This window comes from Orcinus orca, chromosome 7 (assembly GCF_937001465.1).
Source record: "Orcinus orca chromosome 7, mOrcOrc1.1, whole genome shotgun sequence".
Taxonomy (NCBI): Eukaryota; Metazoa; Chordata; class Mammalia; order Artiodactyla; family Delphinidae; genus Orcinus; species Orcinus orca.
In genome coordinates this window covers 41,990,057-42,003,211 of record NC_064565.1, presented here as the reverse complement: position 1 = coordinate 42,003,211, position 13,155 = coordinate 41,990,057, and the positions used below count along the sequence as shown (strand labels likewise).

Below are 13,155 nucleotides of genomic sequence, written 5' to 3'. Positions count from 1 at the left end.
CTTGGGAGCAGAGACAATTCATATTTGATCTGCAGTGCTTAGCTAGTATAGTGCCTGATATACATGAAATTCAATAAAATTTAAATGAGTGAGCATAAAAAACTCTTGCACACACACAAAAAACTCATGCACCAAAAAAAAAAAAAACTCATGCAGGATAATTTCATTTTTATTGTCATCATGGCATAATCTCCTGAAAATAATGGATGTAAAAATTAATATTTTAAAGACAAGTTCTAAATTCCAATACAAACACTTTAGCTTAAATAATGTACTAGAGTAATGACACAAAGGACTAAAATATAAAAACAAGTCCAAGATCAATAGGCACTTTAAACAATCTGGTTTCTAAATGAAGTGCATTAAATTAGATTCTCAATTATTTAATTATGTAACAAATCTGAAGAAGCACATTATTTCACTTAAGCTTTTTAATTCAGTATTTAAACTTTCCTCAAAAAATCTTACATTTTAAAAATTATGAAGGACTTTGTTTCTTACCTAGAAATATGTATCCTACTTTTGGACAGCCCTATATTGTGAAATAGACTTTGTTTCACAATGTGTTAGCTACGTAGTCCTTTAGGTGTGATTTTCCCCCACTAGAGGTGTTAGATGGGAAAAGGCATTGCTCTTGGGCTTCCCTGGTGGTGTAGTGGTTGGGAATCCACCTGCTAATGCTGGGGACATGGTTCAAGCCCTGGTCCAGAAGGATCCCACATGCCATGGAGCAACTGAGCCCATGCACCACAACTACCAAGCCTGCGCTCTAGAGCCCGTGAGCCACAACTACTGAGCCCGCATGCCACAATGACTGAAGCCCGCGCACCTAGAGCCCATGCTCCACAATAAGAGAAGCCACCACAATGAGAAGCCCACGCACTGCAATGAAGAGTAGCCCCCGCTCGCTGCGACTAGAGAAAGCCCGTGTGCAGCAACGAAGACCCAAACGCAGCCAAAAATAAATTAATTAAATAAATTTTTTTTAAAAGGCATTGCTCTTTTCTAACAAAATCTTCTAATGAAACATTCAAAGTTAATTGGAAAACAGCACCTAAATGATAATTCCATTTCATTTCTCTACCAATTTACTTCTGTCTGTCTCATTCTCATAAACATTTGGGAAGAGATGACATTTAATTTTATTGATCTAAGTAATTGAAGAGCTTTCAAGTTTAAAACAGGATCATCAGCAATCAATAAGCATAATTTCCAATTACATTTGAGTATTCTAGAGCACATATTGTACTATCCTCATGAGCTCTTAAAATATTTAGCATGTTGGATTCATTATGATGCAGATGTTTATGGAAAATAGCTTTTTTCAAAGTGATTTTCATCTCTTAACAGAAACACTACCGAATGGGTTATGAGGAGCTGAAGAAAAAAGGTTACGATCTTCCCGTTGATGCCATACCACTCAAAGCAGCAAAAGCATCCCGAGAAATTGCCAGCGAAGTAAGACTTTCTCCCTTGTTTGTATTGATTGGATTGCAATTTTCACTTCAGAGCAGTCTCAAGTTAATATTAAATTGAACACAGTCCTCTAAGTAACAAATTGAAACATAGTGACGCAGTGTGAGATGAGGATAAATTCAAGGATGCATTTATTATGTATGGAATTTGTAGGATTTAGCCTTTAATCTTTACTATCAAAAAAACCTTAAATCTGTGGCTCTCTACCCTTGGTGATATTTGGAATATATGTTCTCTGTAATTTGCCACAAAGATAGTAATATAAGTTAATCTTAAAAAGAATAAGACATGATTTCTTTTTGTTTCCTTTAGTACAAGTACAAGGAAGCTTTTCGCAAGCAGCTTGGCCATCACATTGGAGCCCGGGACGTGAAAGATGACCCGAAGATGATGTGGTCCATGCATGTGGCCAAGATCCAGAGTGACAGGGAATACAAGAAGGACTTTGAGAAGTGGAAGACCAAGTTCAGCAGCCCAGTGGACATGCTGGGGATGGTGCAGGCCAAGAAGTGCCAGGCCTTGGTCAGTGACGCGGACTACAAGAACTACCTGCACCAGTGGACCTGCCTGCCCGACCAGACTGACGTCACCCATGCTCGACAAGCCTATGACCTCCAGAGTGATGTGAGTATAAGATTTTCCTTTGGCCAACAAAACACCATGTCTGCTTACTTAAGTATCCAAGTTCCCCCAAAATGAGGGGAGTTGAGTTTATACAACTGAGTTCTACCTCCCTGGACTAATGCCCACTCTCTATCCAGTCACACAGACATCTGAGAGCATCATTATTTCCATAAAGAAAGAACCAGCAAAGCACTGATTGCTTTGATGGAAACCTCTAGATTATTGATCTAGTAGAGTTGGGTCATTCTCTATGTTCTGTTTAAAATGTTTTTCAAAATAGGTTTCTAATCTGAATATTGGGTGGATTCACAAGACATAGCAAAATTTTTAAATTTCCCAAGAATCCAAGCATTGAAATATATAATATAATACAATGTATTATAATTCAAATTTTTATTTCTTTAAGGATATCATTATGCTGATGTTTAGTGGTTTATCACTTACAATTTCAGAATTTGTACAAGGCCGACCTTCAGTGGCTCAAAGGCACTGGCTGGTTTCCTACTGGCTCTCTTGAGGATGAGAGGAACAAGAGAGCTACCCAGATTTTGAGTGACCACGTTTACCGCCAGCACCCAGATAAATTCACATTTTCCAGCCTTATGGATTCCATCCCAATGGTTTTGGCAAAAAACAACGCTATTACCATGAACCACGTAAGTCCTTCTTTTACTTGAGCGGGGTGTCAATTTTTGTATGTGTGTATGTAAACACTGAAATCTGTTTTGATAAAAGAAAAATCACATTCAATTATTTTGCTTGGTATTAAAGTGGTTTTTAAGTAAGTTTTGTGCTTCTTACTGACATGAGACACCTAGACGTAATGGTGTCACAAGTACTGACTCACAGAGTGGGCTCTCTTTACTCTCATTAAGAACCAGATTCATCACTGGCCTGTACTAGTCACATCCTTTTTTTGTTTCTTTCAGCATCTCTATACAGAAGCTTGGGATAAAGATAAAACCACTGTCCACATTATGCCAGACACCCCTGAAGTTTTACTTGCTAAACAAAACACAATAAATTACAGTGAGGTAAGCAATGTATTCATGGTGCATGATATATTTTTTCTTGCACTGCACTTTATATATCAAACTTACGATGATTTATGTCTATTTCAGAAACACTATAAACTTGGCCTAGAAGAAGCCAAGAAGAAAGGCTATGATATGCGGATAGATGCCATTCCCATCAGGATGGCCAAGGCCTCCAGAGACATTGCAAGTGAAGTAAGTGCACCTGTAGAGTTCTTTGCTCAGCTTTGGCTCAAAGATTTCTTTCTCTCTCAAAGATATGTAGTAGAGCAAGTAAGCTATGAAGTTAAGGTTCTAGCTAACAGTTTTTTGTAAGTAAATAGTTTAACATAATGGTAATAAAACTCTCAACATAAAGGTTAACTTCTAGGTATGACTGAGTCCACAGCAACATGCATTTCAAAATACTGTCTGTTCCCTGCTGAACAAAAGCACTGGCTACTTGACTATAGCTCAGACAGCCTTTTGGCTTTTCCACATGATGTGTACTTATATACAATTGAGCTCATCATAGGATCCCCTCCAAACCCAGCCCATTCATTCCCTGTAAACCAATGAACCTGTAAGGGCTGAAGGAATGGGACACATTATTCTATTTAAAGTCCAACCATTCATGTGCACCATGTGTTTATCTCTGCATCCTGTGATTGGCTGCAGATATTTACTTACTTCAAAATATGGATTTGCTCACGTTTCTAGAAATGTTTGTCCTTCTATTTCTTTTGTCTGTGAAGTCAAAAGCATATGTTCCCTTTATATCCAAAATATGGGAAGTAACTATCATACTTTAAAAACAAATGTTCAACGATCACAGAATGGTTAAAAGTATTAATATATACCAATATAATGGAATACTTGCTGTCATTAAAATTCATGTTTGTAGGGAATGTATAATGACACAGGAAAATGCTTATATAATAACTGAAATAAGCAGGTACAAATCCATATACAGTATGACTCCTAATTTTAATCTTTCTCTCTCTCTCTCTCTCTCTCACACACACACACACACACACACACACACACAAAGCCGTTTTCATCAGCGGTTATCACTGAATGGCAGAATAATGTCTTTTTATTTTATTTTCTGTATACATATACAAGCTTTATTTTCAAAATGGTTTACAAGATGCAGACACGCATATTATTTATATTTCGGGGGGGAAACATGTTTTTAATGAATAGGAAAATCTGAGCCTACTAATCATTTTATACTAAAAGTTATACTAGGTGACTATCAGTATTTTTCTTCTTCTAGTTCAAATACAAAGAAGGTTATCGTAAGCAGCTTGGCCATCACATTGGTGCCCGAGCTATACGTGATGACCCCAAGATGATGTGGTCCATGCATGTGGCCAAGATCCAGAGTGACCGGGAGTACAAGAAGGACTTTGAGAAGTGGAAGACCAAGTTCAGCAGCCCAGTGGACATGCTGGGGGTGGTGCTGGCCAAGAAGTGCCAGACCTTGGTCAGTGACATAGACTACAAGAACTACCTGCACCAGTGGACCTGCCTGCCCGACCAGAACGACGTCATGCACGCTCGGCATGCCTATGACCTCCAGAGCGACGTGAGTACTGAGGATCATAATGCCGTGCAAAGGTGGGAAATCAGTGAATTAACACCCCTTGGATAAGTGGCACCAAACTCACCAGCCCCTGCAAGTGGGACATAACATTTCTTCTTTTCCTGTGAGTGTTAAATGTCAAACCCTCCAGACCGAAAAGGAATATTGTCTGATACCCTGCCTGTCCACCAAACTACGTTTTCAAGAGTGTTCTTACTTTATTTCAGATCCTTCTGATGAAATGTTTTCCCAAACCAGAGATAAATATTTATTGGCTATTTGTATCAACAGAATATGTACAAGGCAGATCTCCAATGGCTGAGAGGCATCGGCTGGGTTCCCATTGGCTCTTTGGATGTGGAACAATGCAAAAGGGCAACTGAAATTTTGAGTGATAAAATCTATCGCCAGCCTCCAGACAAATTCAGGTTTACCAGCGTGACTGATTCTCTGGAACAAGTGTTGGCCAAGAACAACGCCATCACTATGAACAAGGTGAGACTTCAGAGTTCAGAGAACCAAGGTAGGACTCCTAAAGCTAAACCAAAGGAAAAGAAGCATGATCAGGAGAAGAAAGAAATAGAGCAGTGAGCAACAAAAGATATCTGTCTGTTATCTATCTATATCTATCCATATCTGTCTACCTAATGTCTATGTCATTTATATTTTAACATTTACTTCAGTAGTTATTTCGTAGTTCTGATAAAATGGTACATTTTTATGGAAAATCATCTCTGCATAAAAGATATTCTGAATTTCCTTTTGTTAACATACAACTCAGAGTATCAGAATGCACTCATACATATATGTTCTACTGTGAACTGGTTACTTTACTTGAAGATACGTGTAAAATACATAATGTGTATAAAATATGTAACCTTTTATTATTTCTCTTTATAAAGTTCTTATGGCCTTGAAGTTTCGATTAACAATACACTGAAGTTTTTTCCTGATGACATTTTATATTTTCCTTGCTAGCGTTTATACACGGAAGCCTGGGACAAAGACAAGACCCAGATCCACATCGCACCAGATACACCAGAAATTACGCAGGCAAGAGTGAACAAAATCAACTACAGTCAGGTGGGAGCAGCTGCTAATTCTATGACATTTGCATGGTGTTTCATATTTCAGTTAATCCATTCCATGGTGATGTAATACTAAATGACAACTTTGTAAAGAATGTCTTTTCTTGCTCCGTGTGAATACCAACTCTTTCATTTCTCGCTTACCTAAACATCAGTCTTCAAGTAACACATCATTTCGGAAGTGCAAGTTATAAGAATGAATGATTTAAGCAGTAACCAGAAGATTAATTAGACCTTCCTCTTTTATTAATTTAAGAAATTAGCAATAGACCAAAATACATTTATCTTCTCCTTATGCTACATAGCTGTGCTAAATGTATTTGCCACATATGACTGATTTTTCCTAAATTGTACTTTAGGGTCAAAATTTAAGATTTTTAATGTACAAGATTTAAGTCAAGGATTAAAATCACAGTACAGTCAAATAACACTGAGAGACAGACAGACAGAGACAGAGAGGATCTGTCAATATATAAATATATTAGCAAGCCCATTTCCTGTTCAGTTTCTGTGAGCATAGAGCCATGTGCCCCCATATCCGAAGCACAGATGTTTAGGCTGAGAGGTCAGTCTCCTCTAGTGCAGGAGTCCCCGCCCAATAGGTCGTCATCCTGCCTTCGCTTAAGTGTTCTCAGTGACGAGGTGCTTATAAATCTCATAAATCAACCTATTTGTTCTGGAAAGTTCCTTTAGAAGTTGCTTTTCATGTATTGGGTCAATGGTTTCTCTCTGTAGACCCACATAATCCTCTAAGACCATGCAGAACCAAACTGTGCCAACTCCATAGGCACTGTGTGCCTGCGCTGCCACTTCACCCCAGGTTCTCTTTATAATCCAAGCATCCCAAGCTCCTGGGCATTCCTCACATGACTTCCCTGCTGGAATGTGACTCTCAGAACCAAACAAAATCCTGCGAGTGAGGAATGACTAGTGTAGGGTACAGCCGACATTGCATTTCCTCTTCTGGACATTTATCCTCCATTTCTGCACTCTGTGCCTTGGGGCTCCTTGGGGCTATGTCAGTGCTGGTGTGCGTGGGACTTGGGCTCAACCAAAACCCTAAGACAACTTACATGGGCTTAAACTAGGTTTCCTCTATCTTGTATTTATACATTTGGCAACTTAAATCTCAGTTCAAAGATTGACATTTATCTCTCTGCATGTTTTTCTTAGAATGAGCCTATTGGTTTAAGCCTGTGGAGATTTTTGTGACTCTAAGATTCTGTCAGATGATGTATTAGTTATTTCTTCCAGCTTTGTGCTACCAGCGAGGAAAATATTGTTTCTTTGACAGCATAAATCAACAGCGTGTTACTCTTCTGCAGAATATAACTGAGAGAATTTAGATTGACTAGCCACCACCTTAAGTCATTTTATTTTTCAGGGGTGCAAACTATAATTTTAATGCTTATATAACTAGCTCTTAATTGTCACCCCAAACTAAAATTGTCAAGTCCCACTCTGAAATCAAAATTAAGTGAATTTTCAGCTAAACCTGCACTATAGGTCCCATAGTGTTACAGGAAAGCGTGTGCTATATGAGCAGATATTTTGAGAGACAAAGGGTCCCTGTAACTAGCCACTCAGCATTTCTGGAAGTGTCAACTCTGTCTTTGCTGCAAAAGCTCAGAGATGTTGTATGTTGCCCCTGGTTTGAAGAGGCCCAGGAAGAATGCCTGAACCGATTGCCTAACCCGCCTGGTCTGCTTTCTCTGACTTTTCTCTGTCAGTTTAGTTCATTTCTATTGTGTTTCTTTCTCATTTAGGATAGGAAGATACAATGCAAATTTGATGATGTCACTCTTCCTCAAAGATTGTTGTTGGTTTCCCTTTTCCTATAGAATTAAGGATAAAGTTATCTTAGCACCAGGCCTTCATAGCCCGACTCTGATTCTTTTCAGTTCTGTCCTGCCACTTCCTCTGGCACTGCCCCCCCCGCGCCCCCACCACCACCCCGCCCCTTGGCGCTCCTGCACTTTCACTGCCCCGTACTTTGATTCATGAAAGTTCCTCTGCCCTTGACCACCATCTCAGTCTATTGAAACCATATTTATCACTCAGGGTCCAATGCCAAGGTCATGCCCTCTGAGGAAACTTCCTGATTTTCAATTCAGAATAAATTGCTCCTTCCTAGAGCTCGTTTGTTTTTTTTTTTAACATTCAATCTTTTTTTATTTAATATTTACTTATTTATGTATCTATTTGGTTGCGTGGGGTCTTAGTTGTGACAGGTGGGCTCTCCAGCCGTGGCTCGTGGGCTCCTTAGTTGCGGCAGCCAGGCTCCCCAGCTGCGGCCCCAGGGCTCCTTAGTTGCAGCTCTCTGGCTTCTTAGTAGCAGCATGCAGGCTCCCCAGCTGTGGCATGCAAACTCTTAGTTGCGCCATGCATGTGGGATCTAGTTCCCTGACCAGGGATCAAACCCAGGCCCCCTGCATTGGGACCGTGGAGTCTTGTCCACTGCGGCACTAGGGAAGTCCCGTGGAGCTCATTCTTAATAATATGGTTAAAACACCTTTCATGGTCTGACTTTTTGGCAGCTTGTTCCGCAGGTTATCAGTCTTTCCATCAGTTCTCCCAGAAACCCTGAAGATGGGAGAGGCCTCATATTCATCTTTGTTTCCCAAGTACCAAGCACAGTCATGGCACAGAGTCAGTGCAGAATAAATGTGGATCAAATGAGTGTCCCTTCTGTCCACACTTTGCCACCTTAGGCCCATGAGTTTCAGCTTAATTTTTCCAGTTCTTTCCAAAACTGATTCATTGTTATAACTAAAAGTTTTAAAACCATGGATAATATCTGTATATGGTTAATGTAACATAAGTTTTAAAATAAAAAAAACAAAGGTGCCATATTCCATATAGGTATCATGTTTAAGTCTCAACTTCAGCCAAAACCACAGAAAGCTTAGAACTATCAAAAGTGACATTATTACAGGCACCTACCCGTGTAGAACTTGGTGAATTATTTTAGTCGTCTGTCATTTTTGGATATGAATGTCAACATGTAACTGATTTTGTTTTTTGCCGAAATTTAGAGTCTGTATAAACTCGCCAACGAAGAAGCAAAGAAGAAAGGCTACGACTTGCGAAGTGATGCCATACCGATTGTGGCAGCCAAGGCCTCCAGGGACATCATCAGTGATGTGAGTTGTCAGTTTTACTCCTAGTATGTGGTCAGTCTGAAGTGACATTTTCACTGAACTAAATCTTCTAAAAGAACTTTCCTGGCCCTTTGGAAGTATATCCTGATGTATTTGTGTAGGGTTTTTCAAAAACCTAGTTTTGAGGGAAATGAAAAATTTGATGTTTACAGAAAAGTTTTATAGCCACTAAGTCACAGTATCTTCAGTGAAAGCGGATCCACCAAGAACAGAGAAAGATCCATTCATGTGGAATTTGTTAGAGTGTAACTGCAGGCTTGGAGATGCTTATATAAAAATTGTCACAGTGCTTATAGAAAGTGTGACTCATAAACTTAAGTTCTCCCAGTGAGAATCAGGGCGTACCTTTATACAGCATTTTAATATACAATATTCAAAAAATGCATATGACACTTGCCATTACAATTCACCCTTGTAAAATCATGAAAAGAAGGCAGTTGATCAGTGCCAGACTAGCCCAAACTTGCACCCTTAACACTAGCTCCTGGCTTGTGGCTTGTGACTCCCAGAATAAAACCATCATCCTTCCTGGTACCTCAGGGAATTCTTGAGGAACAGACCACTGCTCTAAAAATGAAGACCCACTATTTGGGAATATGGTAATATGCTGCTCTTTATTTTGGAAGATCATATTAGTGACTCACTTTAGTTTACGTATGTTGTACCTTTCCTACAAATGGATATATGCCAATAATAATATATAACAAAATAATAATAACCAAGAAGTGTTGAGAAATCTGTGCTAAGAATGTTATATGCATTATGTCACTTATTTTTCATAATTACCCTAGGATGTAAGATTGTGATTATCCCTGTTTTATGGGTTGCTTAAGCAACTTGTCTAAAATCAAACTCTTAGTAGGTGATGGAGTTGAAACTCCAAGCAACCTCATTCCTTCCCACTGTACTATATTGCCTCTGCTGACTCGTTTATACTTTCTCACTCAGTTATCTTTGAGACTAGAAGCATGTATTTTGGATAATTGGCTCGGATTCCAGGACAACGTCTTTGGACATGGAATAATAACAACACTGTTGGTCCATGAGAGATGAGAACCCATGACTTTATTAGGAGCATGCTCTAAGCAACTGGGCTGCTAGGTCAGCTTCCCTAGTATAACCAGTTTCCAAAATGATGCCCCAATTTGCCACCACCACTGAATACCTGAATCCATTATAAAACAGGAAATTCTCTTCTGTTGCTACTGCAAGTAGTCCTTGACCTTGACTTCATCCTCAAAGGAGCCAGACACTCATTTTACTACTTATTAAACACATCTTGTCACCAAGTGCATCTCTTTTCTGATGTACTTTTAGTGCCTAACCCATTTCTCCAAGTCCCTTGGTCCACATGCATTTGCTGCCCCCGGAACTATTCCTTGTTACCAGGCCATAGGTGATTTGGGGTATACACTACAATTATATGAATTCCATCTATTTTATTACCTCTATAATCTTCTAGGGGAAAGGTAGGATATTGCCTTGAGTTAGTGCTTATTAGCAAAAGTCAACGTACAACAGCGATATAAGCAAGATGATTATGTACGGGCTTGTGACCTCTACGGGCTTAAAATAAAAATCTAATTTGTGCATTTTCATCTCAGTACAAATACAAAGTTGGTTACCGCAAGCAGCTTGGCCATCACATTGGAGCCCGGGACGTGAAAGATGACCCGAAGATGATGTGGTCCATGCATGTGGCCAAGATCCAGAGTGACAGGGAATACAAGAAGGACTTTGAGAAGTGGAAGACCAAGTTCAGCAGCCCAGTGGACATGCTGGGGATGGTGCAGGCCAAGAAGTGCCAGGCCTTGGTCAGTGACGCGGACTACAAGAACTACCTGCACCAGTGGACCTGCCTGCCCGACCAGACTGACGTCACCCATGCTCGACAAGCCTATGACCTCCAGAGTGATGTGAGTATAAGATTTTCCTTTGGCCAACAAAACACCATGTCTGCTTACTTAAGTATCCAAGTTCCCCCAAAATGAGGGGAGTTGAGTTTATACAACTGAGTTCTACCTCCCTGGACTAATGCCCACTCTCTATCCAGTCACACAGACATCTGAGAGCATCATTATTTCCATAAAGAAAGAACCAGCAAAGCACTGATTGCTTTGATGGAAACCTCTAGATTATTGATCTAGTAGAGTTGGGTCATTCTCTATGTTCTGTTTAAAATGTTTTTCAAAATAGGTTTCTAATCTGAATATTGGGTGGATTCACAAGACATAGCAAAATTTTTAAATTTCCCAAGGATCCAAGCATTGAAATATATAATATAATACAATGTATTATAATTCAAATTTTTATTTCTTTAAGGCATATCATTATGCTGATGTTTAGTGGTTTATCGCTTACAATTTCAGAATTTGTACAAGGCCGACCTTCAGTGGCTCAAAGGCACTGGCTGGTTTCCTACTGGCTCTCTTGAGGATGAGAGGAACAAGAGAGCTACCCAGATTTTGAGTGACCACGTTTACCGCCAGCACCCAGATAAATTCACATTTTCCAGCCTTATGGATTCCATCCCAATGGTTTTGGCAAAAAACAACGCTATTACCATGAACCACGTAAGTCCTTCTTTTACTTGAGCGGGGTGTCAATTTTTGTATGTGTGTATGTAAACACTGAAATCTGTTTTGATAAAAGAAAAATCACATTCAATTATTTTGCTTGGTATTAAAGTGGTTTTTAAGTAAGTTTTGTGCTTCTTACTGACATGAGACACCTAGACGTAATGGTGTCACAAGTACTGACTCACAGAGTGGGCTCTCTTTACTCTCATTAAGAACCAGATTCATCACTGGCCTGTACTAGTCACATCCTTTTTTTGTTTCTTTCAGCATCTCTATACAGAAGCTTGGGATAAAGATAAAACCACTGTCCACATTATGCCAGACACCCCTGAAGTTTTACTTGCTAAACAAAACACAATAAATTACAGTGAGGTAAGCAATGTATTCATGGTGCATGATATATTTTTTCTTGCACTGCACTTTATATATCAAACTTACGATGATTTATGTCTATTTCAGAAACACTATAAACTTGGCCTAGAAGAAGCCAAGAAGAAAGGCTATGATATGCGGATAGATGCCATTCCCATCAGGATGGCCAAGGCCTCCAGAGACATTGCAAGTGAAGTAAGTGCACCTGTAGAGTTCTTTGCTCAGCTTTGGCTCAAAGATTTCTTTCTCTCTCAAAGATATGTAGTAGAGCAAGTAAGCTATGAAGTTAAGGTTCTAGCTAACAGTTTTTTGTAAGTAAATAGTTTAACATAATGGTAATAAAACTCTCAACATAAAGGTTAACTTCTAGGTATGACTGAGTCCACAGCAACATGCATTTCAAAATACTGTCTGTTCCCTGCTGAACAAAAGCACTGGCTACTTGACTATAGCTCAGACAGCCTTTTGGCTTTTCCACATGATGTGTACTTATATACAATTGAGCTCATCATAGGATCCCCTCCAAACCCAGCCCATTCATTCCCTGTAAACCAATGAACCTGTAAGGGCTGAAGGAATGGGACACATTATTCTATTTAAAGTCCAACCATTCATGTGCACCATGTGTTTATCTCTGCATCCTGTGATTGGCTGCAGATATTTACTTACTTCAAAATATGGATTTGCTCACGTTTCTAGAAATGTTTGTCCTTCTATTTCTTTTGTTTGTGAAGTCAAAAGCATATGTTCCCTTTATATCCAAAATATGGGAAGTAACTATCATACTTTAAAAACAAATGTTCAACGATCACAGAATGGTTAAAAGTATTAATATATACCAATATAATGGAATACCTGCTGTCATTAAAATTCATGTTTGTAGGGAATGTATAATGACACAGGAAAATGCTTATATAATAACAAACGAGCAGGCGCAAACCCGTATACACTATGATTACTAATTTTATTCTCTCTCTCTCTCTCTTTCTGACACACACACACACACACAAGGCCGTTTTCATCAGCGGTTATCACTGAATGGCAGAATAATGTCTTAGTTTTTATTTCCTTTTTTTTCTTTTTATTTATTTATTATTTTTTAACATCTTTATTGGAATTTAATTGCTTTACAGTGGTGTTTTACTTTCTGCTTTATAACAAAGTGAATCAGCTATACATATAAATATATCACCATATCTCGTCCCTCTTGCATCTCCCTTCCACCCTACCTATCCCACCCCTCTAGGTGGTTAC

At 39.1% G+C, this 13,155-nt stretch overlaps 1 protein-coding gene across 50 annotated transcripts in view; it reads left to right on the top strand.

Moving 5' to 3' along the window:
• The window catches only part of NEB (nebulin), a 231,171-nt gene that overhangs the window by 89,562 nt on the left and 128,454 nt on the right, over positions 1-13,155 (top strand). For all 50 annotated transcript variants that reach the window (XM_049712452.1, XM_049712434.1, XM_049712443.1 and 47 more), the window contains exons 49-61: positions 1,351-1,458; positions 1,789-2,100; positions 2,553-2,756; positions 3,030-3,134; positions 3,222-3,329; positions 4,393-4,704; positions 4,993-5,196; positions 5,680-5,784; positions 8,825-8,932; positions 10,555-10,866; positions 11,320-11,523; positions 11,797-11,901; positions 11,989-12,096. In XM_049712452.1, the coding sequence (XP_049568409.1) occupies positions 1,351-1,458; positions 1,789-2,100; positions 2,553-2,756; positions 3,030-3,134; positions 3,222-3,329; positions 4,393-4,704; positions 4,993-5,196; positions 5,680-5,784; positions 8,825-8,932; positions 10,555-10,866; positions 11,320-11,523; positions 11,797-11,901; positions 11,989-12,096 (2,295 nt within the window). The remainder of the gene's footprint in view (positions 1-1,350; positions 1,459-1,788; positions 2,101-2,552; positions 2,757-3,029; positions 3,135-3,221; positions 3,330-4,392; positions 4,705-4,992; positions 5,197-5,679; positions 5,785-8,824; positions 8,933-10,554; positions 10,867-11,319; positions 11,524-11,796; positions 11,902-11,988; positions 12,097-13,155) is intronic.